Source organism: Prionailurus bengalensis, chromosome X (assembly GCF_016509475.1).
Source record: "Prionailurus bengalensis isolate Pbe53 chromosome X, Fcat_Pben_1.1_paternal_pri, whole genome shotgun sequence".
NCBI lineage: Eukaryota > Metazoa > Chordata > Mammalia > Carnivora > Felidae > Prionailurus > Prionailurus bengalensis.
This window is the reverse complement of record NC_057361.1, coordinates 108,770,357-108,795,308: the sequence shown is the minus strand read 5'-3', so window position 1 is coordinate 108,795,308 and position 24,952 is coordinate 108,770,357. Positions and strand designations below refer to the sequence as shown.

The window sequence follows — 24,952 nt, the reverse complement described above, 5'->3', positions numbered from 1 at the left end:
TCACAAGCCTGGCAGGGTGCAAGTAGCCCAGACGAGCCACACCACCCCACAGTGAATCCCGCCCCTAGGAGAGGGGAAGAGAAGGCACACACCAGTCTGACTGTGGCCCCAGCGGTGGGCTGGGGGCAGACATCAGGTCTGACTGCGGCCCCGCCCACCAACTCCAGGTATACACCACAGCACAGGGGAAGTGCCCTGCAGGTCCTCACCACGCCAGGGACTATCCAAAATGACCAAGCGGAAGAACTCCCCTCAGAAGAATCTCCAGGAAATAACAACAGCTAATGAGCTGATCAAAAAGGATTTAAATAATATAACAGAAAGTGAATTTAGAATAATAGTCATAAAATTAATCGCTGGGCTTGAAAACAGTATACAGGACAGCAGAGAATCTCTTGCTACAGAGATCAAGGGACTAAGGCACAGTCACGAGGAGCTGAAAAACGCTTTAAACGAAATGCATAACAAAATGGAAACCACCACAGCTTGGCTTGAAGAGGCAGAGGAGAGAATAGGTGAACTAGAAGATAAAGTTATGGAAAAAGAGGAAGCTGAGAAAAAGAGAGATAAAAAAATCCAGGAGTATGAGGGGAAAATTAGAGAACTAAGTGATACACTAAAAAGAAATAATATACGCATAATTGGTATCCCAGAGGAGGAAGAGAGAGGGAAAGGTGCTGAAGGGGTACTTGAAGAAATCATAGCTGAGAACTTCCCTGAACTGGGGAAGGAAAAAGGCATTGAAATCCAAGAGGCACAGAGAACTCCCTTCAGACGTAACTTGAATCGATCTTCTGCACGACATATCATAGTGAAACTGGCAAAATACAAGGATAAAGAGAAAATTCTGAAAGCAGCAAGGGGTAAACGTGCCCTCACATATAAAGGAAGACCTATAAGACTCATGACTGATCTCTCTTTTGAAACTTGGCAGGCCAGAAAGAATTGGCACGAGATTTTCAGGGTGCTAGACAGAAAAAATATGCAGCCGAGAATCCTTTATCCAGCAAGTCTGTCATTTAGAATAGAAGGAGAGATAAAGGTCTTCCCAAACAAACAAAAACTGAAGGAATTTGTCACCACTAAACCAGCCCTACAAGAGATCCTAAGGGGGACCCTGTGAGACAAAGTCCCAGAGACATCACTATAAGCATAAAACATACAGACATCACAATGACTCTAAACCCGTATCTTTCTATAATAACACTGAATGTAAATGGATTAAATGTGCCAACCAAAAGACATAAGGTATCAGGATGGATAAAAAAACAAGACCCATCTATTTGCTGTCTACAAGAGACTCATTTTAGACCTGAGGACACCTTTAGATTGAGAGTGAGGGGATGGAGAACTATTTATCATGCGACTGGAAGCCAAAAGAAAGGTGGAGTAGCCATACTTATATCAGACAAACTAGACTTTAAATTAAAGGCTGTAACAAGAGATGAAGAAGGACATTATATAATAGTTACAGGGTCTATCCATCAGGAAGAGCTAACAATTATAAATGTCTATGCACCGAATACCGGAGCCCCCAAATATATAAAACAATTACTCATAAACATAAGCAACCTTATTGATAAGAATGTGGTAATTGCAGGGGACTTTAATACACCACTTACAGAAATGGATAGATCATCTAGACACACGGTCAATAAAGAAACAAGGGCCCTGAATGAGACTTTGGATCAGATGGACTTGACAGATATATTTAGAACTCTGCATCCCAAAGCAACAGAATATACTTTCTTCTCGAGTGCACATGGAACATTCTCCAAGATAGATCATATACTGGGTCACAAAACAGCCCTTCATCAGTTTACAAGAATTGAAATTATACCATGCATACTTTCAGACCACAATGCTATGAAGCTTGAAATCAACCACAGAAAAAAGTCTGGAAAACCTCCAAAAGCATGGAGGTTAAAGAACACCCTACTAACGAATGAGTGGGTCAACCAGGCAATTAGAGAAGAAATTAAAAAATATATGGAAACAAACGAAAATGAAAATACAACAATCCAAACGCTTTGGGATGCAGCGAAGGCAGTCCTGAGAGGAAAATACATTGCAATCCAGGCCTATCTCAAGAAACAAGAAAAATCCCAAATACAAAATCTAACAGCACACCTAAAGGAACTAGAAGCAGAACAGCAAAGGCAGCCTAAACCCAGCAGCAGAAGAGAAATAATAAAGATCAGAGCAGAAATAAACAATATAGAAACTAAAAAAACTGTAGAGCAGATCAATGAAACCAAGAGTTGGTTTTTTGAAAAAATAAACAAAATTGACAAACCTCTAGCCAGGCTTCTCAAAAAGAAAAGGGAGATAACCCAAATAGATAAAATCATGAATGAAAATGGAATTATGACAACCAATCCCTCAGAGATACAAACAATTATCAGGGAATACTATGAAAACTTATATGCCAACAAACTGGACAACCTGGAAGAAATGGACAAATTCCTGAACACCCACACTCTTCCAAAACTCAATCAGGAGGAAATAGAAAGCTTGAACAGACCCATAACCAGCGAAGAAATTGAATCGGTTATCAAAAATCTCCCAACAAATAAGAGTCCAGGACCAGATGGCTTCCCAGGGGAGTTCTACCAGACGTTTAAAGCAGAGATAATACCTATCCTTCTCAAGCTATTCCAAGAAATAGAAAGGGAAGGAAAACTTCCAGACTCATTCTATGAAGCCAGTATTACTTTGATTCCTAAACCAGACAGAGACCCAATAAAAAAAGAGAACTACAGGCCAATATCCCTGATGAATATGGATGCAAAAATTCTCAATAAGATACTAGCAAATCAAATTCAACGGCATATAAAAAGAATTATTCACCATGATCAAGTGGGATTCATTCCTGGGATGCAGGGCTGGTTCAACATTCGCAAATCAATCAACGTGATACATCACATCAACAAAAAAAAAAAGATAAGAACCATATGATCCTGTCAATCGATGCAGAAAAGGCCTTTGACAAAATCCAGCACCCTTTCTTAATAAAAACCCTTGAGAAAGTCGGGATAGAAGGAACATACTTAAAGATCATAAAAGCCATTTATGAAAAGCCCACAGCTAACATCATCCTCAACGGGGAAAAACTGAAAGCTTTTTCCCTGAGATCAGGAACACGACAAGGATGCCCACTCTCACCGCTGCTGTTTAACATAGTGCTGGAAGTTCTAGCATCAGCAATCAGACAACAAAAGGAAATCAAAGGCATCAAAATTGGCAAAGATGAAGTCAAGCTTTCGCTTTTTGCATATGACATGATATTATACATGGAAAATCCGATAGACTCCACCAAAAGTCTGCTAGAACTGATACAGGAATTCAGCAAAGTTGCAGGATACAAAATCAATGTACAGAAATCAGTTGCATTCTTATACACTAACAATGAAGCAACAGAAAGACAAATAAAGAAACTGATCCCATTCACAATTGCACCAAGAAGCATAAAATACCTAGGAATAAATCTAACCAAAGATGTAAAGGATCTGTATGCTGAAAACTATAGAAAGCTTCTGAAGGAAATTGAAGAAGATTTAAAGAAATGGAAAGACATTCCCTGCTCATGGATTGGAAAAATAAATATTGTCAAAATGTCAATACTACCCAAAGCTATCTACACATTCAATGCAATCCCAATCAAAATTGCACCAGCATTCTTCTCGAAACTAGAACAAGCAATCCTAAAATTCATATGGAACCACAAAAGGCCCTGAATAGCCAAAGGAATTTTGAAGAAGAAGACCAAAGCAGGAGGCATCACAATCCCAGACTTTAGCCTCTACTACAAAGCTGTCATCATCAAGACAGCATGGTATTGGCACCAAAACAGACACATAGACCAATGGAATAGAATAGAAACCCCAGAACTAGACCCACAAACGTATGGCCAACTCATCTTTGACAAAGCAGGAAAGAACATCCAATGGAAAAAAGACAGCCTCTTTAACAAATGGTGCTGGGAGAACTGGACAGCAACATGCAGAAGGTTGAAACTAGACCACTTTCTCACACCATTCACAAAAATAAACTCAAAATGGATAAAGGACCTAAATGTGAGACAGGAAACCATCAAAACCTTAGAGGAGAAAGCAGGAAAAGACCTCTCTGACCTCAGCCGTAGCAATCTCTTACTCGACACCTCCCCAAAGGCAAGGGAATTAAAAGCAAAAGTGAATTACTGGGACCTTATGAAGATAAAAAGCTTCTGCACAGCAAAGGAAACAACCAACAAAACTAAAAGGCAACCAACGGAATGGGAAAAGATATTCGCAAATGACATATCGGACAAAGGGCTAGTATCCAAAATCTATAAAGAGCTCACCAAACTCCACACCCGAAAAACAAATAACCCAGTGAAGAAAGGGGCAGAAAACATGAATAGACACTTCTCTAAAGAAGACATCCAGATGGCCAAAAGGCACATGAAAAGATGTTCAGCGTCGCTCCTTATCAGGGAAATACAAATCAAAACCACACTCAGGTATCACCTCACGCCAGTCAGAGTGGCCAAAATGAACAAATCAGGAGACTATAGATGCTGGAGAGGATGTGGAGAAACAGGAACCCTCTTGCACTGTTGGTGGGAATGCAAATTGGTGCAGCCGCTCTGGAAAGCAGTGTGGAAGTTCCTCAGAAAATTAAAAATAGACCTACCCTATGACCCAGCAATAGCACTGCTAGGAATTTATCCAAGGGATACAGGAGCACTGATGCATAGGGCCACTTGTACCCCAATGTTCATAGCAGCACTCTCAACAATAGCCAAATTATGGAAAGAGCCTAAATGTCCATCAACTGATGAATGGATAAAGAAATTGTGGTTTATATACACAATGGAATATTACATGGCAATGAGAAAAAATGAAATATGGCCTTTTGTAGCAACGTGGATGGAACTGGAGAGTGTGATGCTAAGTGAAATAAGCCATACAGAGAAAGACAGATACCATATGGTTTCACTCTTATGTGGATCCTGAGAAACTTAACAGGAACCCATGGGGGAGGGGAAGGAAAAAAAAAAAAGAGGTTAGAATGGGAGAGAGCCAAAGCATAAGAGACTGTTAAAAACTGAGAACAAACTGAGGGTTGATGGGGGGTGGGAGGGAGGAGAGGGTGGGTGATGGGTATTGAGGAGGGCACCTTTTGGGATGAGCACTGGGTGTTGTATGGAAACCAATTTGTCAATAAATTTCAGAAAGAAAAAAAAAAAAGAAAATAGTCTTGGCCTTATCTGAATGTTTTTTAATACATTGTTATGTATTTAATACATTGCTATGTATTGATGTTTGTTTCCTTAGTTCTTTCTAATCATGATAGGGATTTAATAGAACATGGATATGATGCAGTGAACAGTTGACTTAAGGTACAGAAGTGAGTTTTCATTCCTTCACTTAGTTACTCAGGTGATGTAAAGGAAAAATGTTTGACAAATCCCAGAAGACATTTAATGGAGGTGTGCCAAGTGGAGTCTGATTGCTGAAGAAATGGTATTTGTTATGTGGGCTGAAAACATTAGCCTAGGGATACTTTAACTAAAACCAATAATGTACAGACATTTTGTTAGGATCTTAGTCATTTTACTGAAACTTGATTGACTTTTAGCTGACTGGACTCCAAGCTTTTATTGACCGTTTACAACATTGCCTCAGGAATTGTATAGCTGCTGCCCATTGAAACATTGAGGGTTAAAGAATGAGCCTGGCAGGCCAACCTGATTCCTCTTTTGATAGGATTAGGGAACCAGTGGCTAAAAGGCTTAAGAGAGATCACCTAACTTTGGTCTTTAACAAAGCTTTTGATTCCACATTTCATGAAGTTTTAATTGAAACACTTGAAATTCCAGGTGCTGGTGCCAGATGAGTAAGAAACCCTCTGCTCCTCCCGGGCTGAAGCATGTAAGACCTAGAGAGTAGACAGTGCCTTCTGCCGTTTTAGATGATGCAGCAGCAACTAGTAAAGTAACCATGCTGTGGCATCATTTGGAATGGATAGAAGTAGCACTAGCCAAACCTGGGTCATTACTCCCCAGCACTCCAACTACTAACTAATCTCATTGCAAGTTCTGTATCTTTGTTTCCTTCTCTCATTTGCCATAGAATTGTGGTTTTCTTTTGTAGAAACCTCTGTTATTGTTGGCAGTGACTTTGATGCCAGGATGCTCTAATGATATCTGCATCACTTTGCAGTGAAAGAATGGAAAAATGTCAAGGGACAGTCTGAGGAATACATAACCAAGCTTTTTCAAAGGAACTGTGGGTTTAACCATAGCCACATTTAAAGAAGACCTTATCTCTTTTAAGGAAGGAGGTAGAAGATAATTTTATAGCTTGTGGCCAAAAATGTTAATTTCCCAGAAATGTCAGCGATCTTCTTATAAGACTGAGTGACAGTCTTACAAGACCCTATGTTTTAAATCTGTACTTGTCAACAAAATCTGGAAAAATTACAGAAGGCAACTGGTTTTAAGGAATTCACCTATTATTCCTAGTTTCTTAAGATTTAGAGAGTTTTCCTCTAGTGGCTCATATAATACAATCTAGAGACATCCCAGTCCTTAATGGAGTCTGGATTTTGGCTTTCTTTTTCTTCTTTAGGATTGAACCAGCTGCCCTTTGACCCTGCCAACAACAACGAACCCCTGCAGTTTGGTAGTGCCAGTGGCCCTCTGGTCACAGAAGGCCTCATTGAGAATGGAGGGGAGTCAAGCAAGAAAAGAAAGAGAACAAATGCTCCTTCAGGTAAGCTAGGCAATAATGCACTGTCTTAAGCCAGTGCTATTGAGTCAGCATTTTCCCAGAGCCTAGTATGTGATTGACACTTCGCTGGGATTTGTAGAACCACAGAAATGAGAAAGAGTCCCCTGCCCTCAGTGAAGTCACGGTGGGGTAGAGTGGGGGGGAAGCACATACAAGAATAACTAATAATGAGATAGAGTATCATTGGTAATGTGGCTAACTGTGGAAAACAGGGTAAAAAACCCTATGAGAGCACAAATGGGGAAGAATATAATTCAGCCTTGGGCATTGTGGAACACTTCACAGCAGAAGTGACCTTTGTAGCTGACCCTTGAATGGGTAGGCTTGACACACACACACAAAAAAAAGATGAGTAAAAAACATTGATTTAAGTAGAAGGATTTCATGAGTGAATGCTTTCACTGTATGTTTTTCTTTGCGTGTCCATGTGGTGGGCTACCCTCACTTTTACCCATAATGCAGATAACTGCATATATTTGCATCTCCCCACCCCAGCCTTGTTTCCCCCAGTACACAATATGCCCACATGTGTTTTATGCCCTCATAGTTCTCTTAGAACAGGTGACAAGCTGATTGCCCTAAACCATTTATAATAGTCAACTGAGTTTTTATCCTCCCCTGCAATCCTCCTTTACCTTCATGTTCCATTAGCCTATTCTCAGGTTAAATTTCTCCAAAACGAGTGGGGAAGCAACAGGAGAACCAATTCTTAACTGATCATTTGATACTTTAAAATTGTATCTCTTTGTTGCTTGGCTAGTCATTTGAAAACAGTATCCACAGTGTGTAGAAACTGATCTGAGATTGGGGATTAGCCTAATAGACACGTTCACGGTGTTTTGTTGTTTTTGTTTTTTTGTATTTTTACTATTTTATATTCACCTTGTAACATGGAGCATGTTTACAAACATATAAGATCATATCTGATTCGAAGATTATACGTCTTTTCACTTATAAATCAAGGTATTTGTCAAATACAAATTTGGAAAACAAAAACACAGTAAAACACAGCTCTCTGGAGCTCTCAAGAAGAGTGATTTTTAGACAGCTGTATTTTCTGGAACATTGGAAAAGCATAGTTTATAGCTAAAGAACTGGTGTGAGTTCTAATCCCAGCTCTATTTCTGTTTGTGGCCTGGTGGGGGGGGGGGGTGGTTCCTTAACCTCTCTGAGTTTCACTTCAATTGTAAAGTAGAAATGGTACTAAAACCCACCTATTAGGATTTAAACACAATTATATAAGGTAAAGTGCTTAGCATGATGTTTGCACACAGTAATCACTTAATAAATGTTGCTATTTTGTTATCATTATTATTATATGATAATATTATGAACTTTACCTGTTTGAGTATCAACACATTTCACATTTTTAGGTTAACCATTATGGATACAAATTGCATGTGTGTGTGTGTGTGTGTGTGTGTGTGTAAATGTATCTGCCTTTTTAAGGAATGTATTCAACTCTGATCATTTAGAGGCATAATTCCAGATATTAGTTATTGTACTGCACTATAACACTCTATTATAGTTTTCAGGGTTTACTAAGGAATATAGGCCTTTTATCTCTACAATAAAATGTCCTACAGTCTGGTAGCTTTTTAGTTATTGCAGCCATATTTTATACATGTCCTGTCTCCTTTCTGCAGTCTGCAGTCACTTCTGGTTTCTCTCAGTGTCCCTTCATGCAGCAGCCCTTTTTCTCCTTCTAATCAGTTACAAACACTAAAAAACAAAAAACCCAGGGGCACCTGGGTAGCTCAGTTGGTTGAGTATACAACTCCTGCTCAGGTTATGATCTCACAGTTTGTAAGTTCAAGCCCCACGTGGGGCTTGCTGCTGTCAGCGCAGACCCCGCTTCAGATCCTCTGTCCTCCCTCTCTCTCTGGCCCTCCCCTGCTTGCAGTCTATCAAAAATACATTTAAAAAATAATAAAACATTAAAAAAAAGCCAGCCATTTCCAAGTTGGTATGTCAGATCCGTATGTTAAATCAGCTATAAGAGAACCTGGTATGGAAAGAGTTAAAGGATTTAGGGCATCAACTTTAGGAAATCTATTTTGGCTGCTCTGAGGCCTTTTTTGATCACTTATTAGTTTTTCCACTGTGTTCTTAATAAGTGATGTGCTAGTTTAGAGTAATACCTCCTGAACTGTAGTTAATTCATGAGAGTGGGGAAAGGTGTATGAATTCATTGGAATTGTGAAGTAACTTTAAAGAATTGCAGTTTTATTTCTAATGAGCATATTCAGTGAGAGCAAAGTAACCGTTGCAGATATAGGATTTTAGCAATAGATTATACTAATCTACAATTAGCAGAATCAATTTGCATTCAAATAATGAATATGCTGAGGTTCTTAAAAAAAAGACTATTTTCTTTAAATAGGTGAAATAGGCCCTGGCAGGCTAAATTAGCTCTCTTGCAATCTTTTTCACACTGTTTGCTTAGTGAACCCTTTCTTTGTAAGTAGTACCCTTTCTTTGTGACTCCAGCCCAGGTTAAATTGCCACAAATTCCAAAAATGTGAAGTCCAAATTAATGAGGTTTTACTATATGGGGAAGCTCTTATAATTGCTCAGCTGGCAACCTTACAGCATTATAAATGGGTAGATTGCTTTGTAATTGTATTTTCGTCCTTTGTCACTGTTCCCTGCATCTCAGCAAGGAGGAAGGCTAGGGTTGGAAGTCCTTAACAGAACTACCAGTCATTTCAGTCCTAAGCTGAGCTACACATCCAGATATTATATCACTGAACCATGTGACCCCTTTGAATCAAAGCCATCTTTCTCACTCTCCTGTCACTGCAAATGAGGAGGGGTCTTTGACTGCAGTTCTAGTTCCTCACTACACATTCTGGTTTTCTTCCTTTCCCATCCCTCTTATTTCATCCTTTTCTACAATTTGCCTCTCTCCTTTTATACTAAAATTGATTTCTTAAAGGTCACAAGTGACCTCCAAATTGTCAAAGTCCCTGGCCTTTTGGCTGGTCTCAACCACTTTTACCTGTTTTGTTCATTTGATGCTGTTAACAACCTTCCCCACCTTGAATTCTCTCTACTTCTGCTTTCCTTGGCAATGCACTTTACAGATTCCTCATCCTTTTCTGTCTCCTTCAAGCATTCTTTCTCCTTTCTGTCCCTACCTCCACTTTCGGTGAGCATACTATCATCCACATTTATAGGTGAAGAAATAAAGGTTTGATAAACTAACCTAAGGATGAACACCTAGCAAGTGGTTTAGGCAGGCCTCTAACTCCAAAGCCTCTCTCCAACTCTTATGCCACAGTTATGCCTGTAGATATTAGAAATCCGGACCCATTACTAAAATATATGTTAAACATTGGTGGCACACTAAGGAAATCTGTGTTTGTGTCAGAGTAAGGTGAGCAGATTTGATCATTTCTAGGATCCCTCTGAACTCTGAGATCCCATGGTCTCTTCAGCTTTTCTTTCCCTGCTACTCTATAAAACAAGTCTTCTAGTTCAGCCAAGGTAATCTGCTACAAGACCAGCATTGCACCCACCTACTTAGTACCTTGCTCATGCCATTTTTTTTTTGGTCTAGTGTGCTCTATCTCCTTTAACTTGTCAAAATCCTATCCAACTAAAAGTACCTGCTACAAATCCAACCGTCTCCAGTAGGCTTTCTGGATCATCAGTTAGAATTGCTCATTTGTACCTGTGAAACCCCTTGGTGGTCATATTCATATGACTCATTTGACACTGGTTATAGATTACCTTGTTGTTATCTGTTCATGTAAATATGTCTTAGCCTTTTAACTCAGTCATTAACCCATTATTGGAAGGGCCCCTGACTCCTGCTAAAATGGCTTTTAGCAAAGATACAGTGTCTTGCACACAATAGATGCTCAAGAAATATTTATTGATTGATCATGTATCTGGATGAATAATTGCTTTACCCTGGCCTTAATATTTTCTATTATTCTCTTATCACTGCCAGAGTAGAGCTGTGTATAAAACTGGGCACTTTTGGGGTGCCTGGGTGGCTCAGTTGGTTAAGTATCCAACTCTTGATTTCAGCTCAGGTCATGCATATATCATGGTTTGTGAGATCCAGCCCTGCATCAGGCTCTGCTCTGAGTGTGGAGCCTGCATAAAAGTCTCTCCCTTGCTCCCCCCACCGTGTGTGTGTGTGTGTGTGTGTGTGTGTGTGTGCACGCACACTGTGTCTCTCTCAATAAATAAATAAATTAAAAAAAATAAAATAAAACTGGACACTTGGTATCTCATGTTGATCAATTGACTTCCTCACTTGACCCTAAAGGTCAAACTCCAAACATTTGTAAGATTATCCACACATCAGATCCAGGTGCTTGTGAAAAGAATGCCTGGCCCTAATGGAATCCTTGCCTCTTTACCAGGTGAAATTTCATGAGTGCCCAAGGAAAACTCAGAGGTAGAGTTTGGATGTCCTGTCCCAACTCCTCAGTGAAGTAGATCAGTAATCTGGATTAGATAACACTGCAGTATTTGACCACAAACCCTTCCTTTGTAGATCTGGCTGCTTTGCAGCTTTTATCTTAAGGCGATCTCAGCATTCTTTAGAGTGTGTTTGCTCTCAAATTTTACCTTTTCCTTGTAGAAATGTTTCCTCAGTAATGGTGTAGTAGCACAAATTTTCTGAAATTGCAGTGAGTCCACTTATTCAGATGATACTTCATGGCTCAAGAGTAGAAGATTGTTAAAACCTCATCAAATTATAATGACTGTCCAGAAGATGCCAACTGCCTTCTTGTTTGATATCCACCTGGACTTGTAGAAGCAGAGATACCAATCCTCTTCTCTTACTCTAAAGTGGAAGAATCCATGAGTCAATAAGGCCATCAGATGATCACTAAAATTGAATGCATGTTTTAAGCAACTTCATGACACATTAGTATTCAAAAGAAAATGTCAGCTCTCTGGAAGAGTAGGCAACTAACCTGGGGATAATTATGATACCAGAGTGATGATGCAGATGTAGACATACTCCTGTTTCCATTGTCTTCTCTCATAGACCTGTACTGAAAGATAGGTTTGCACTTAAATACATGATGCCCAGTACTGAGTAGTATTATTCTCAAAGTTCATGTGAGTGATGAATAGCTCAGTATGGAAAGAGGCATCCTCAACCATTTTCCATTTGCAATAACGTCTGAATCCCAACTCCAAGAGTTAAAGATCTCCAGGAAGACCCTTCTGTTCAATAATAATTTGCATCAGTATGGCAATTCTTTCTTTCCTTAATATATTTTCATATTTGTTTCATTTTAGAGATGAAGTGCTAATAACCAGAGAGGAGAAATGATTTTGACTAAGGTGGACTAGCATCTCCAGGAATGTTATGATAAGGACCTCCAGATAGTATCTAAACTTGATCATAGACCCCTAACTCATTTTCCAAGTATTCCTTTAGAATTTCTGGAAGTCAAAGTGAGACTTGACAATAAAGACAGTGAAGAGTTCTAGCACTGCCAAGGCAAGATTAATAGGATGAAGTGGGCCTGTACAGCACCAAGTCAGACATAAGGAAGAATTACATTGGAATGAATGGTTACAGGGAAGTTGCTTAAGCCTGTTTGAGAGAGAAATATAAAAGTGAGATAAGCACTCATCTGTTTGGGAGTACTTTTGTTTCCTCTCCTACCTAGAAGAGGGGCGATGAACCAGAAAACTTTTCTATGACACTTAACAGTCTTTTGATTTACCTCAGACTCACAGGGCTGAGACTTTTATTTCACATGTACTTTGAAGTCCACAAATGAAAGCATTGATTGTTTTTAAAGAGAGAAAATGCCACCATTTTATATCTTCGTGTTTGGTATTTCTAGCATGTCAGCTGAATTATTATATTTCCAAAAGCAAGAAGAGCCTATTATTCCTTCAAATGGAATTAAAATAAGAAAAAAAGACTAACAACCCTACTCAGTTTCTTTAGTCCATTGGACATTTTTATCTGATTACAACTTCAAGAAATAAAACCATATGTTGATAACTAGATGATCCCAAAAGTAAGCTGACTTCTGTCTTTCTCACATTGATAGAAACTCATTGTGAAATGTTTATCTTCATGGATTGTCACGGGGACAGGAGATTGAAGGTGGTACAAAAGAGGCAGAATAGAAAAACGCAAATATATCTGTCTTAAGTTGACCCCACCATGAGAATGGCTTTGGAATGATTTTGTGACTTTATTGTATCTAAGCTTTTAGTACTTCTCTTGGCAGACACCAAGTGTGAGTCAGCCTCATGTGTTGGTAATAGAAGGGCTATTGGCGGATGTTGACTCACAGCATTTTAGAGTTGGAGGCAACCTTGCCTAACTCCATCATTTTCACAAAGGAAGAAGCAGAGACCTAGAGAAGAGGCGTATCTAATGTCACAGAGTGGGGTGCCTGGGTGGCTCAGTCGGTTGATCATCGAACTCTTGGTTTCAACTCAGGTCATGATCTCACAGTTTGTAAATTCGAGCCCTGCATAGGGCTCTGTGCTGGCAGTGTGAGGCCTGCTTGGGATTCTCTCTCTCTCCCTCTCTCTCTGGCCCTCCACCACTTGCACTGTCTCTGTCTCTCTCAAAATAAATAAATAAACTCAAAATAAAATAAAGTCATATGGTTAATTAGTGGCAGAACCAGAACTACCAGAGCCATATAATCATTTCAAACTGGTTAGGACTGTGGCATGCAGTTGATTCATCTGTACTGCAGAAAGCGCGCCTATAACCTTAGAGGAGCTGGCTACCCCCATGCTAATAGTATTATGGGATTTGTAGCAAGCTAACCCAGTGGTATATGACATCCCATATTTATTCTACCTGCTACACAGGGGAGGGCCCTTTGATCTCAAGCTACAAAAGAAGTTTGAGACTGGGAAACACCTATGAGGAAATTGCCTCTGTAGAGCTGGACTCTAGCAGCTCAGAAAATCATAGAATAAGATCTTTGTGACCTTTGCTTACTTGGCAGGGGACAGTTTGTGTCCCCTATCCCAGCCCACCCTTATGGAAACTCTATCCAAATGGGAAAAAAATGTATAATATTTATCTATGATTTAAACATTGTTATATAGTTTTTTCTGAAGTATCTCTTTCAATATCTTGATTTCAAGGATCTCTTTCAATATCTTGATTTCAAGGTAAGGACTTGTCTGAAAAAGGTCAGTTTTACATCAGTATAGCTCAATTTCAGAGTAAGAGGATTCTTAAGATTTGAGGAGGTTGTTTTCCTCTCCTGTTAGAATGGTAACATTACCAAAGCAACTGTCCTTGATCCTGGGGTCTGTATGGGCCTCCTTGGCCTTAATAACAGAAAGGAACATTCTCAGGCATGTAGTGAAAAGAATACTAAAGATTGTAATTTTAGTACTGGGAATGCCACTTAGTAGTATTTTGACCCTGGGTAAATCACAGAAGCCTTTTCTTTTAAACCTCACTTTCCACATCTGTTAAATGAAAGTATTTTGAAAACTGTCAGATTTTTACTTCTTTTACTTTTATAGTTACTGCTTCTGCTTGTTAGGGTTTGAGAGTGTGAGGGCTTTTCTCCTTCCAGTTCTGAATCAAACTGAAAACAAACACAGAAAGGCGTGTGAAGAATAAAATGTTGTATCAGCTTTATTATAAGTAAAACTGGATGAAGAACATGGCTTAAGCCTAAGGCCTAATGAGGCTCCCTACCATCTCCAACTCCAAATGTATGCTTTGATATCCGCCTATGGGGCAGATTGAATCCGCAGAGCAGATTACTTCCCCAGCCACTGTCATTGAGAGTGATGGCCTATGTCACAATTCAGTGGAAGCTACAAATTAAGAACAAGGTGGGTCTGTAGGCATGCCACTGGAAAACAGCACCTGTGCCCTAACTAAGCTCTGCTCGGTTTATAAGAGATAGAAGATCATCTTAACACAAGGGCATTTTGTCCTGAGAGCCAGGATGGAAAAGTTGAGCCCTACATGAGCACTTATTTTTATTCTAATCTTAGTAATCAAATAAATTAATTCTCCTGTGCCCAGGAACAAGTAGGCATGGGTGAAAGCCCCGGGAAGTATCTTTAGTACTCCTGTCTGTCCTCTCTCACAAATTGAATGGTTGTTCCCTCCTTGCCACAGAATGGTGGCAAATGGGACAAGAGCCCCCACAATCCCAAAATTGCTGCTCATTTGAAGATTAACATGAGTTTTGATTTTTCTAAGTCCTATCATTAGAATTTTTTTTAAGCCAAGGGAAACTAGCAATGAGAATTCACTGTGTGGTACAAAGAAATAGGGTTGTTTTCCTACAGGTGTTACATTTAGAGTTTTACTTTTACATATATTAAATCAAGACAAATTCTAGATGGAACTCAAACTTCTATTATTTGAATTAGCCTCAAAGTAGTACCTCACAGTGAAAAGATTTCATTTTTGTGAATTTCAAACACAGAATACCTCTGCCACCATGTCAGCATGGCCATTCACATGGGGTTGCAAACTCTACAGGTCTTCCTTTCCATTCTGTGACCCCAAAGTATAATAATTAAAATACCTTATTACTACTACCACTTCTAGCTAATACTGTGGAACATCTACTTCATGTCAGACACCGTTCTAAATATTCCAAATGTGTCAGCTTATTTAATTCTCACAGAAACTCTAGGATTATCCTCATTTTACTGATAAGGAAACTTAAATGGAGAGAAGCTAAGCAATTTGTCCAAATAGTAAATACAGGAGGTAAGTTTCAAACCCAGGCAAAGTCGCTCCAGAATCAGTGTCCAGAATAAACTGAATCAGAATGGAAATGGGGGCGAGGGCCAGCCTCAGTGTTATTGATTTAAATCCGAATTGATTTATCTGATGACTAAGAATAAATATAAGTGCTTATTCAGGACTTAACTTCTACATTCTGGCTCTCAGGTCAAAATGCCCCCCGAGTTAAGATTACCTTCTGTCTCTAATAAAGTGAACAGAGCTTCCTCAGGGTACAGAGCACACCCCAAATGATTCCACTTGTGTAGCCAGGCTTAAGAACCAATGTAGCTACTCATCCTGCATCACAGTAACTAGGTGTTCCTGAACCACTGTGGTTCAGAATGTTGGACGCTTGTAGTATTCCATGACAAAGTATGTCTAGAGTCTTCTGCCAAGAACGGAAATGACAGGAAAGCAATAGACTAAAAGGTGGCAAATAAAGTGATTGTGTAAATGTTGACTAGGTATTGCAACACAGAAAGAATAGACTGCCTAATTTGCAATTTTCTTTTTCTGCTCTACTTCCTGACATGCATTTATTATCTATGGAAATAAAAATCCATGAAATTCTCTCTTGTAATGGGGTAGGAGACAGTTTTGATTTTTTCCCATCATCAATTTCCTTGATAATGTGAGCTATTCCATTTAAGCCATGTAGGTTACAGTATCTCACATTGAGCAACTGCTTGTGTTACAGAATTAATCTTAAAATATTTTGCTTTTTCTACATTTGAATTTTAAGCAAAAGCAACTTTCATATGCAAGCTGTTTTATGGAATGTGGTGAGTGAGGGGGCTGATGAGAGTGGCACAGAAAGCCATTATAGATATGTACAACTGCTGAGATGGGATATACTATTTTGGGAGGGTGGGCAGGTTTCAGCAGGTGGCATTCCCAAGCTACAATCACTTTTTCCTGTATATCTGATTCAGTGACAACAGTACAGGAGTAGCAAATTGTATTAAATATTGAATATATGCCAATGGCTATAAACAAGTGCTTTACATATATAACCTCGAGAAAACTTCACAGCAAATCTGTAAAATAAATATCATTTTCTCCTTTGTTTATAGATAAGAAAACTGAAGCTCAGTAAAGTGAGGAAAACTTCCCAGGTTGCAGCTGTCAGTAGTAGAACAGGACTTAAAAAGAAGGGGACAACGGGCACCTGGGTGGCTCATCAGTTAAGTGTCTGACTCTTGATTTGGGCTCAGGTCATGATCTCACAGTTTGCGGGATCGAGCCCCATGTCGGGCTCTGCACTGACAGTGTGGGACCTACTTGGGATTCTCTCTTTCCCCCTCTCTCTCTGCCCTTCCCCCTCTCATGCTCGCTCTCTCTCTCTTCCCCTCTCTCTCTCTCAAAATAAATAAACTTAAAAAAATAAAAAGAAGGGAACAGAGTAACATAATTGTTAATAGCACACACTTATATTCCTGGCTTTGACCTTTGGCAAGTTATGGCAGCTTTTTGAGCCTCAGTTTTCTCACCTATAAAATAGAAATAATAATACAAAGTATACAGGTTGTTTTGGGATTAAGTGAGAAATTGAATAAATAGTGCTTAGTACATGGTGGTCTTTTGTTCAGTCAATATTTATTTATTTGGTCTTAATAAGTATGAAGCATTGTGGGAGGCATTAAGAGAACAGCTGTGAATAATACTGGCTCAGATCCTGGCCTGTGACCCTCACAGGCTAGTGAAGAAGATAGTCATTAAGCAAATAACTATACAACTAATTATTTGCAATTATGCTGAGTGCTATGAAAGAGTGGCTGCTTACAGCGAACACTCAGTAAATAAGAACAAATATTTACTGAGTGGCTTTTATATGCTGGGCCCTATTCCAGGTAGAGAACTGTGTGCAAGTACACAATTGGATGAAGAGTGGAGACATTTTCATGGAATTTTATTTCAGATCAGGGTTGATGTTAACAAAGACATCTTTGCTCCTTTAGTCAATCAAGGAAGTAGGAGAAAGGAGGTAAAATTTCAGAAGATGCTTGGTTGTGTTCACTGAGAAGGGAAGATACCAAGTTGAGAATGTGTCATCTTTCCCCAAAATTAGTTCCTGGGGATCATGCAACTTGTTTAATGTCAAGGGCATTCCCAGGACGAGTGGCCTTTGTATCTGGCAAGATACAGCTTTTAAGAGGCTTGTGTGACAAGCCACAGGGACCAGGCTCTCCACCTGAGATGAATGCTAAATGCTGATTTGCCTCAGAACTTGGCATAAAGTCTGAGCAGGAAACAAGTAAGTAATAACTACGTACTGTTTTCAAATGCTGATTTAAATCTCATCTCATACAAATAGAGTGGTTCTACTGGCAAGCTATTTTCTAATCTGTTCTTTTTTATTCCTCTCCATAATTACCCTGATCTAGGAGGAACAGCCTGAAAAACATTGACTAATGCATACTAAATTATCTCAGCAGGGTAACCACAAGACTTCAGCTTCTCTTGATTTTATGCCAGATCTCTGTTAAGCAGTTATTACCAATGTTAAGTGTGTGCAGAGGGGCCTACAGATCTTCCAGGCTGGAGATTGCCATCAATAAAGACTGTTGTCCTTTGCCATGAGGTGCCACTCTTTCTGTGGCATGACGTGCAAAGATACCTTTTACCTTTTGTCCTCCTGTCAAACAGCTGGTCAGTTGGAGAACTTTGTGTTGAAGCTCAGGCTGCCCAGAAGTGTTCTCTATGTTTATTGGAATGAGTCAGATAAAAGTATCTAAGGAACTTGATTCTCTGCCTTTAACTCTGGAACCCTAGCTAATGAAGTTAAGTGTGACTTGGAACTTAACACATCAGTAGCTGAAACTCTTTTCTACATAACTCTGTGAAGAAGGTCCCAAAATTAGTCTCATTTTACACATCAGGTAGTGGAGAATCAGAGGCTCAATGGCTTGCCCAAGATTAAACAGCCAGTAAGCTATTCAGACCCAGGTTTTAGATGATGGGTCCTGTGCACTTTGCAGCATGTCCCACACTGTTTTCTAAGATTTATGAAGAAGGCACTGACATGATCTGTGCTGTACTTCCAAAAGATACTCCAACCAAAGTGTTTTTATTGTGGATTATAAAGGGGCAGAACTAGAGCTGGACAGACAGGTTGGAAGAGTTTTGAAATAGCCCTGGAAAGTGCAGTATGTGCAGTTTAGAGTCAACTTAAAAAGATATGAAAATCACTGGGCCCAGTTCTCGATCTTATTAGCCAAATATGATTACCCCGCTTTTACAAGTGAATCAACTTCAATTCAGCCCAAGTGACTTGCACAAGGTCTCAAACTAGTTTGGGCAGAAAAGAGCTGGAACTCCGAACTTCTTCCTAGTACAGTCCTCTCTCCACTAAAGGTATGGGGTCTCCCAAATCTTGTTTGTTTGTTTTTAAAAAATATTTTATCGAAGTACATAAAAATGCAAAATTATACATATCAAACAATGAACTTTCACAAACAGGACACTTGTATAACCAGCACCTAAAACAAGGCACAGATGATTTCTGGCACCACAAAGATTCTGATGCCCTTTTCCAGGCATTTACTTCCCCACCAAGGATAACATCTGCCCTGGTTTTCTCTCTTTTTAGTAACTGCTTGTTGGGTCATGTCTGAGATTGGAAACTTTACTATTGGAATCTTCCTGTTAATGGATATTTAAATTACTCCTATCTTTTGGCTGTCATAAACAGTGCTGTAAGGAACATCCACAAACGTTTCTCTGTACACGTGATCAGGTATTACTCTAGAATAAAGTTGAAAGAGTAGGTTTGCAGAGTTGGAGTGTTAAGGGCTTTGTACATTGTTTTTAATTTATTTTTTTATTGAAGTAAAGTTGACATGCAATGCTACATTAGTTTCAGGTACAACATAGTGATTCCACAACTCTATACATTACGCTGTGCTCACCATACAGCGCTATTACAGTGTCATTGAGTATATTCCCTATGTTGTACCTTTCATCCCTGTGACTCATTCCAGAGCTCGAAGCCCATGCCTTCCATTCCCCTTTACCCATTTTGCCCATCCCCCTACCGCTTCCCCTCTGGCAACTACTGGTTTGTTCTCTGTATTTATGGATCTGTTTCTGCTTTTTTGTTTGTCCATTTGTTTTGTTTTGTTTTGTTTTAGATTCCACATGAAATCATATATTTGCCTTTCTCTGACTTATTTCACTTAGTATAATACCCCCTCTATGTCCATCCATGTTTTTACAAGTGGCAACTTTTCATTCTTTTTTGTGGCTGAGTCAATATTTCACCCTGTGTGTGTGTGTGTGTGTGTGTGTGTGTGTGCACGTGCCCGTGCACCACATGTTCTTTATCCATTCATGCATCATTGAACAGTTAGGTTGCTTCCATATCTTGGCTATTGTAAATAATGTTACAATACATGAGGGTGGATATATCTTTTCAAATTAGTGTTTTCTTTTTCTTTGGGTAAATGCTCAATAGTGGAATTACTGGACCATATGGTATTTCTATTTTTAATTTTCTGAGGAATCTCCATACTGTTTTCCACAGTGGCTGCACCAATTTACATTCCCACCAACAATGCAGGAGGGTTCCCTTTTATCCACATCCTCACCAATATTTGTTATTTCTTGTCTTTTCATACTAGCCATTGTGACTCGTATGAAGTGATATCTCATTGAAGTTTAGATTTGCATTTCCCTGATGATGAGTGATGTTGAGCATCTTTTCATGTGTTTGTTGGTGTCTAATCAAGTCCTCTGCCTGTTGTGTAATCATATTGTGTTTTGGGGAGGTATTTTTGGTATTAAGTTATATAAATTATTTATATATTTTGGGTTTTATACACTTTGATGGCTGATTCTATCATGACTTCTACAAAGGCTTCACCAAGTCATCATCCCAACCGAGATGTTGAAAGAGCCATTTCCTCTCTTCTTGCCAGTACACATTATCAATCCTATGACTTTTTGTCCCATGAGATGGGTGAAAACTTGTAACCCCTTTTGCTTTAGTTTGCATTTCTGTAATGAGTAATGAGTTTAAGCATCATTTTCAAATTTACTAATCCAATGTGTTTCTTTTATAAATCATTTCTGATATCTTCTGCTCATCTTTCCACTGTTGTTTGCCTTTTAATTTTGGGCATGTAAGTGTTCTTTTATGTCATAGAAATTAATCTTTTTTCTGTTTATTGTGTTGCAAATGTTTTCCGATGTATTTTAACATTGTTTATGTTCTGTTCTTTCAAATAAAACCTATTTTATAAAGTTATTTCCTTCTTGTAGATTCTGTTGTCTGTGCTGTAAATATGGAAAACCACATATTCTAGATTTTTCAGAGCAGCGTCAGTGTTATATGTTCCAACCCGTTGTCCCCAAAAGTACAAGTACATATGTCAAAACATGGTTTCGCAATTATAAAGTCTGAAAATTTAATCATTCCGCCTATAGTGGTTGGCAGTACAGTTCTTGATCTGTATTCCAGACAGGGTCCAGGTGTTCTTTGAAGTAAAAAATAGGGTAGCAGGACACACCTGCCTTTTAGCTGTGGAATCTGGTATGTGCTAAAGGGAATGTGAATATGGTGTAAACACTGATCATTCTCTACACCGTATCCCCAGCTGTCTTCTACTATGACACTCAGACAGCTTGGGTACTTTGGAATGTTTGGTTGCCACTTGAAAGTATTTGGTTACACAGAAGGAGGTCTGGAAAAGTTCTGTCTGGTGTCTATAAAGGGAAATGGAGATGCTGCTTTTGGTACATGGACAATCTCTTAAATTCCCACCCATATTCTTTAGGACTATAAAAAATTGGTTGAATCTGAGAAATAAAAAATGTTGCTAATCAAATTTTAAAGACTGTCAGATAGTATTTAGCCTACTTATGCAACCAGTTTAAAAGCATACTCAGCAGTAGACAATTGCAAACAAATAATATGCTAATATGTTTAATTGGCAAACATTTTTTGGATGCCTACTGTGTGTCAGGTGATATTGAAAGGAAGAGTAAATGAACATGCTAATTTCTAGCAGAAAATGAGAGATGAATAAGACCTGGCTGTTATCCATAATATGCCTACATCTGGTAAATAGAAATTATTCCCTTCCATTGATGAAAAACACATCCCTATGAATACTAAAGGGACCATGTTGGTTAGTTTTTAGTTAGAATTACTAAGTTTTCTTAAAATCAATAAAACTAAATTCACCCTGGTTTCCTGGTGCCTGGAAACAGTGCCTGTTTCCTGTATTTTTCTCTCAAGAACCCCATTATTATATTCTGTTTTCAGGAAAAGGTGGTAAGCAAAACAAGTAAGCAAAACAAGATGCCTTGTCTTTTCCGAAAATTTCCTTTGTCTAAGTGTCAGTGACACCTTTAGGATATGAAATGGTGAAAACAATTTTGGTTTGGATTGATGGGTGTTTAGATGGTAGAAATAAGAGAAAATACTGAATTTAGGGCTTTAAGCCTGTTTAAGCTGTGTCATAAGGAATAACACATTCTTCACTGAGAAATGTTCTGGGGTGATAATTGGCTTCCTGTTGCATACTGAACATAGTTTGAGAAGAAAATGCTTCCCCTAGATTATGAAATAGGAAATGTTGGTATTGTATTTTTAAAATTAACTCCATAAACAATTGTTCTGATAATTAGACCGTGTCGAGCTTCATGCTGAGGGTACATTTTCATTTTTGTATGCAATTTATGTTTCTTAAGAGTAGGTCAGCTTAGGGGCGCCTGGGTGGCTCAGTCGGTTGAGTGTCCAACTTTGGCTCAGGTCATGATCTTGCAGTTCGTGAGTTCGAAACCGTGCATTGGGCTCTGTGCTTGCAAGCCTGGAGCTTGCTTCAGATTCTGTATTTCCCTCTCTCTCAAAAATAAATTTAAAAAACATTTTAAAAATTAAAAAAAGAGGAGATCAGCTAAAAAAATGATCATGAATATTGGACTGATCATCTTCCCCATCACCACCACCACACCCTACCCTCTTACCTCCATCAAAGCTTAATTTGAGGTTTAGACCATTGGAGAAGTTCTAAAGCATCAGACTTTCAAGGATAGCTCTGCAATTTGGAATGACATCTCTCTGCACCCTGCCCTCCTCACAACATACATACACACATCATTTCTCATAATTGTTCTTTGAAAGGACCAGGGAGGCTTTGCTTCCAGGAGAGCTCCTGAGTTATTGTTACATATTAGCAGCAGCCCAGCCATTCTATCCCCTTCCTTGTAGAACAGGTGCTCAAGTCTTTCAGATTTCTTTGACTACTCTTGGCTAGTTTTCTTCCAAGACAAGAATTTTCAGCCCTGAGCACCACCAAAAGTGCCAGACAACCCCTGTAGAGGGTGGGGGGGGGGCACTGTTATACTGAAAGCTTAAGTGGGAATATGAAGAGAACCAGAACACACAGTGGTGTAGTGGGAAGAAGTGGGTCAGCGTGGAAGAAGGGGCACTTAGAGATCATCTAGTCCAGCGATTCTCAACCAATATGCCAATATTTGTATCTGTTTGGCACTACAGCAGTGATCCTTGTAACAGGGTAGTGGTGGCTGAAATCAGGTATTCCAATTGGAGCAGCTTCTAAGAAATATTTCCAGGGGAAAGAATATATGTGTAGTTTTTAAAAAATGTCCTCTCCCCCAGTTTTAATTTAATTAAGTTTCCAAACATCATGCAACAGTTCAGTGTCAGAACTGTGACTTAATCCCAGGTCTCTGGGTTCTTCCTTTCTTTTTCACTGTGCTCTGCTATGAAAAGAAAAGAAAGACAGCAGGTGATAAAGGAAGGAAAGGAAAATAACTACCTGTGATGGCCTGCCTGCCTCCAATATCACTTAGTCCCTAAAAAGTTTCAAATGGACTGGGCTCTTAATTTCAAATTCCAGCCACACTATCTTTCCAGCCTCGTCTCCTACCAGCCACCCTCCCTAGAGCCTTGTTACAGCAACACTGGAGTTCTTGATGGAACATGCCCTGTGCTTTCAATCCATTCTCTCTGCATGGAATATCCTTTCTCTTAGCCAAGCAAAGTCCAGTTTGGTCCCCACAATGAAAATTATTTATCACGATGCTGGTTACATTATGCCAAGATATCTGCAAGTAGTAGCTTTGGCTGAAAAAACATGTACAAAACTTCCACAATTTACACCTTATTTGAAGGAAAACATTGCCAAGGCCCAGCTCCAACATGGCCACCTGTACCATTAAGCTTACCCTGATCTCCCAGTCTGAATTAAATTCTTTCTCCTGTGTTCAAATTAGCATTTTGTTCCTCTTATAGCTACTTACTGTTTCTTGTCTTGTATTATAGAAATTTATATACACACATAGACTCTACTAGCTTGTAAGTTCATAAAGGCAAGAATCATGCCTTATCATCTTTATACTCTTCCCTGAGTACACATCACAGTGCTATACACAAAGTAGGTATCCAGTAAATGTACTAAATGAATACATTTTTATTTTAATAGTTTTTATTGAACTAACATATTCCCTGCTCTATTGTCAACTCTTCAGTGGCAGAAGCTTATCTTGTTTATTCATTCATTCATTCATTCATTCATACATGCATTCATTCATTCCATAAATACTTGTCACATGCCTCCTATGTGCCAGGCACTGTTTTAGGTGATAGACATATAGCAGTTAATAAAACAATGTCTGTCTCTGCCCTCATTGAACATACATTCTAATGAGTGAATCATGTAATAAACAAATAAACAAATGGATATATAAGTTCAGGTACTTACTTACCTAAAAAAATAATAAAGCAGGTTAACAGTACAGGATGAACAAGGGCTGCAAATTAAATAGGGTGGTTAGGGAAAGACTGAGTAAGTGACATTTAAGCAAAGTCTCCCAACCCTACCTCAAACCACTTTGTAGTTAGTACAGAGCTAAATATATGGTTTACTGTCTGTGATATTTACTGACTTTCACCATATCCTTATGAGGTAGTAGCATAAGAGCAGTATTAATTACTGTTTAAAACTATGGGCTCTAGAGTCTTGTGGTTGGAGCTGCCATAAACTAGTCTTGATCTTGAACAAGTAACATCTCTAAGTCTAAATCTGTAAAATGGAGAAAATAGTATCTACCTCATGGAGTGATTTTATGGATTACATGAAATAATTGATGTTAGATTGCTTCTTATGAAAACTGCATGAAATAATGAATTTAATATTTTTACAAATGTAATAGAGAGCCCAGAAATAGACTTATATATGTATGGAGCTCTGATATGTGACAGAGGTAGCATGTCAGATCAGTAGGAAATTGTAGAGATTATTTAATAAATGAAGCTAAAAAATGGTTATCCATATGGAAAAAGATAAAAATAAATCCTATCTCATAGTATACACAGGATCAATTAAGAGTATAAATTTCAAAAACAAAATTTTAAAACTCTTATCAGAAAATGTCAGTGAATATTTCCTAACTTTGAAATAAAAAAAGATACCTTAAGGCA

The 24,952-nt window shown here is 38.8% G+C and overlaps 1 protein-coding gene across 5 annotated transcripts in view; it reads left to right on the top strand.

The window, feature by feature from the left end:
- Nucleotides 1–24,952, top strand: part of ENOX2 (ecto-NOX disulfide-thiol exchanger 2) — a 274,222-nt gene that overhangs the window by 107,153 nt on the left and 142,117 nt on the right. For all 5 annotated transcript variants that reach the window (XM_043571659.1, XM_043571658.1, XM_043571657.1 and 2 more), the window contains one exon: nt 6,618–6,761. Coding sequence is in view for 2 of the 5 variants with exons in the window: in XM_043571655.1 (XP_043427590.1) it covers nt 6,618–6,761 (144 nt within the window). In the remaining 3 variants the exon portion in view is untranslated. The remainder of the gene's footprint in view (nt 1–6,617; nt 6,762–24,952) is intronic.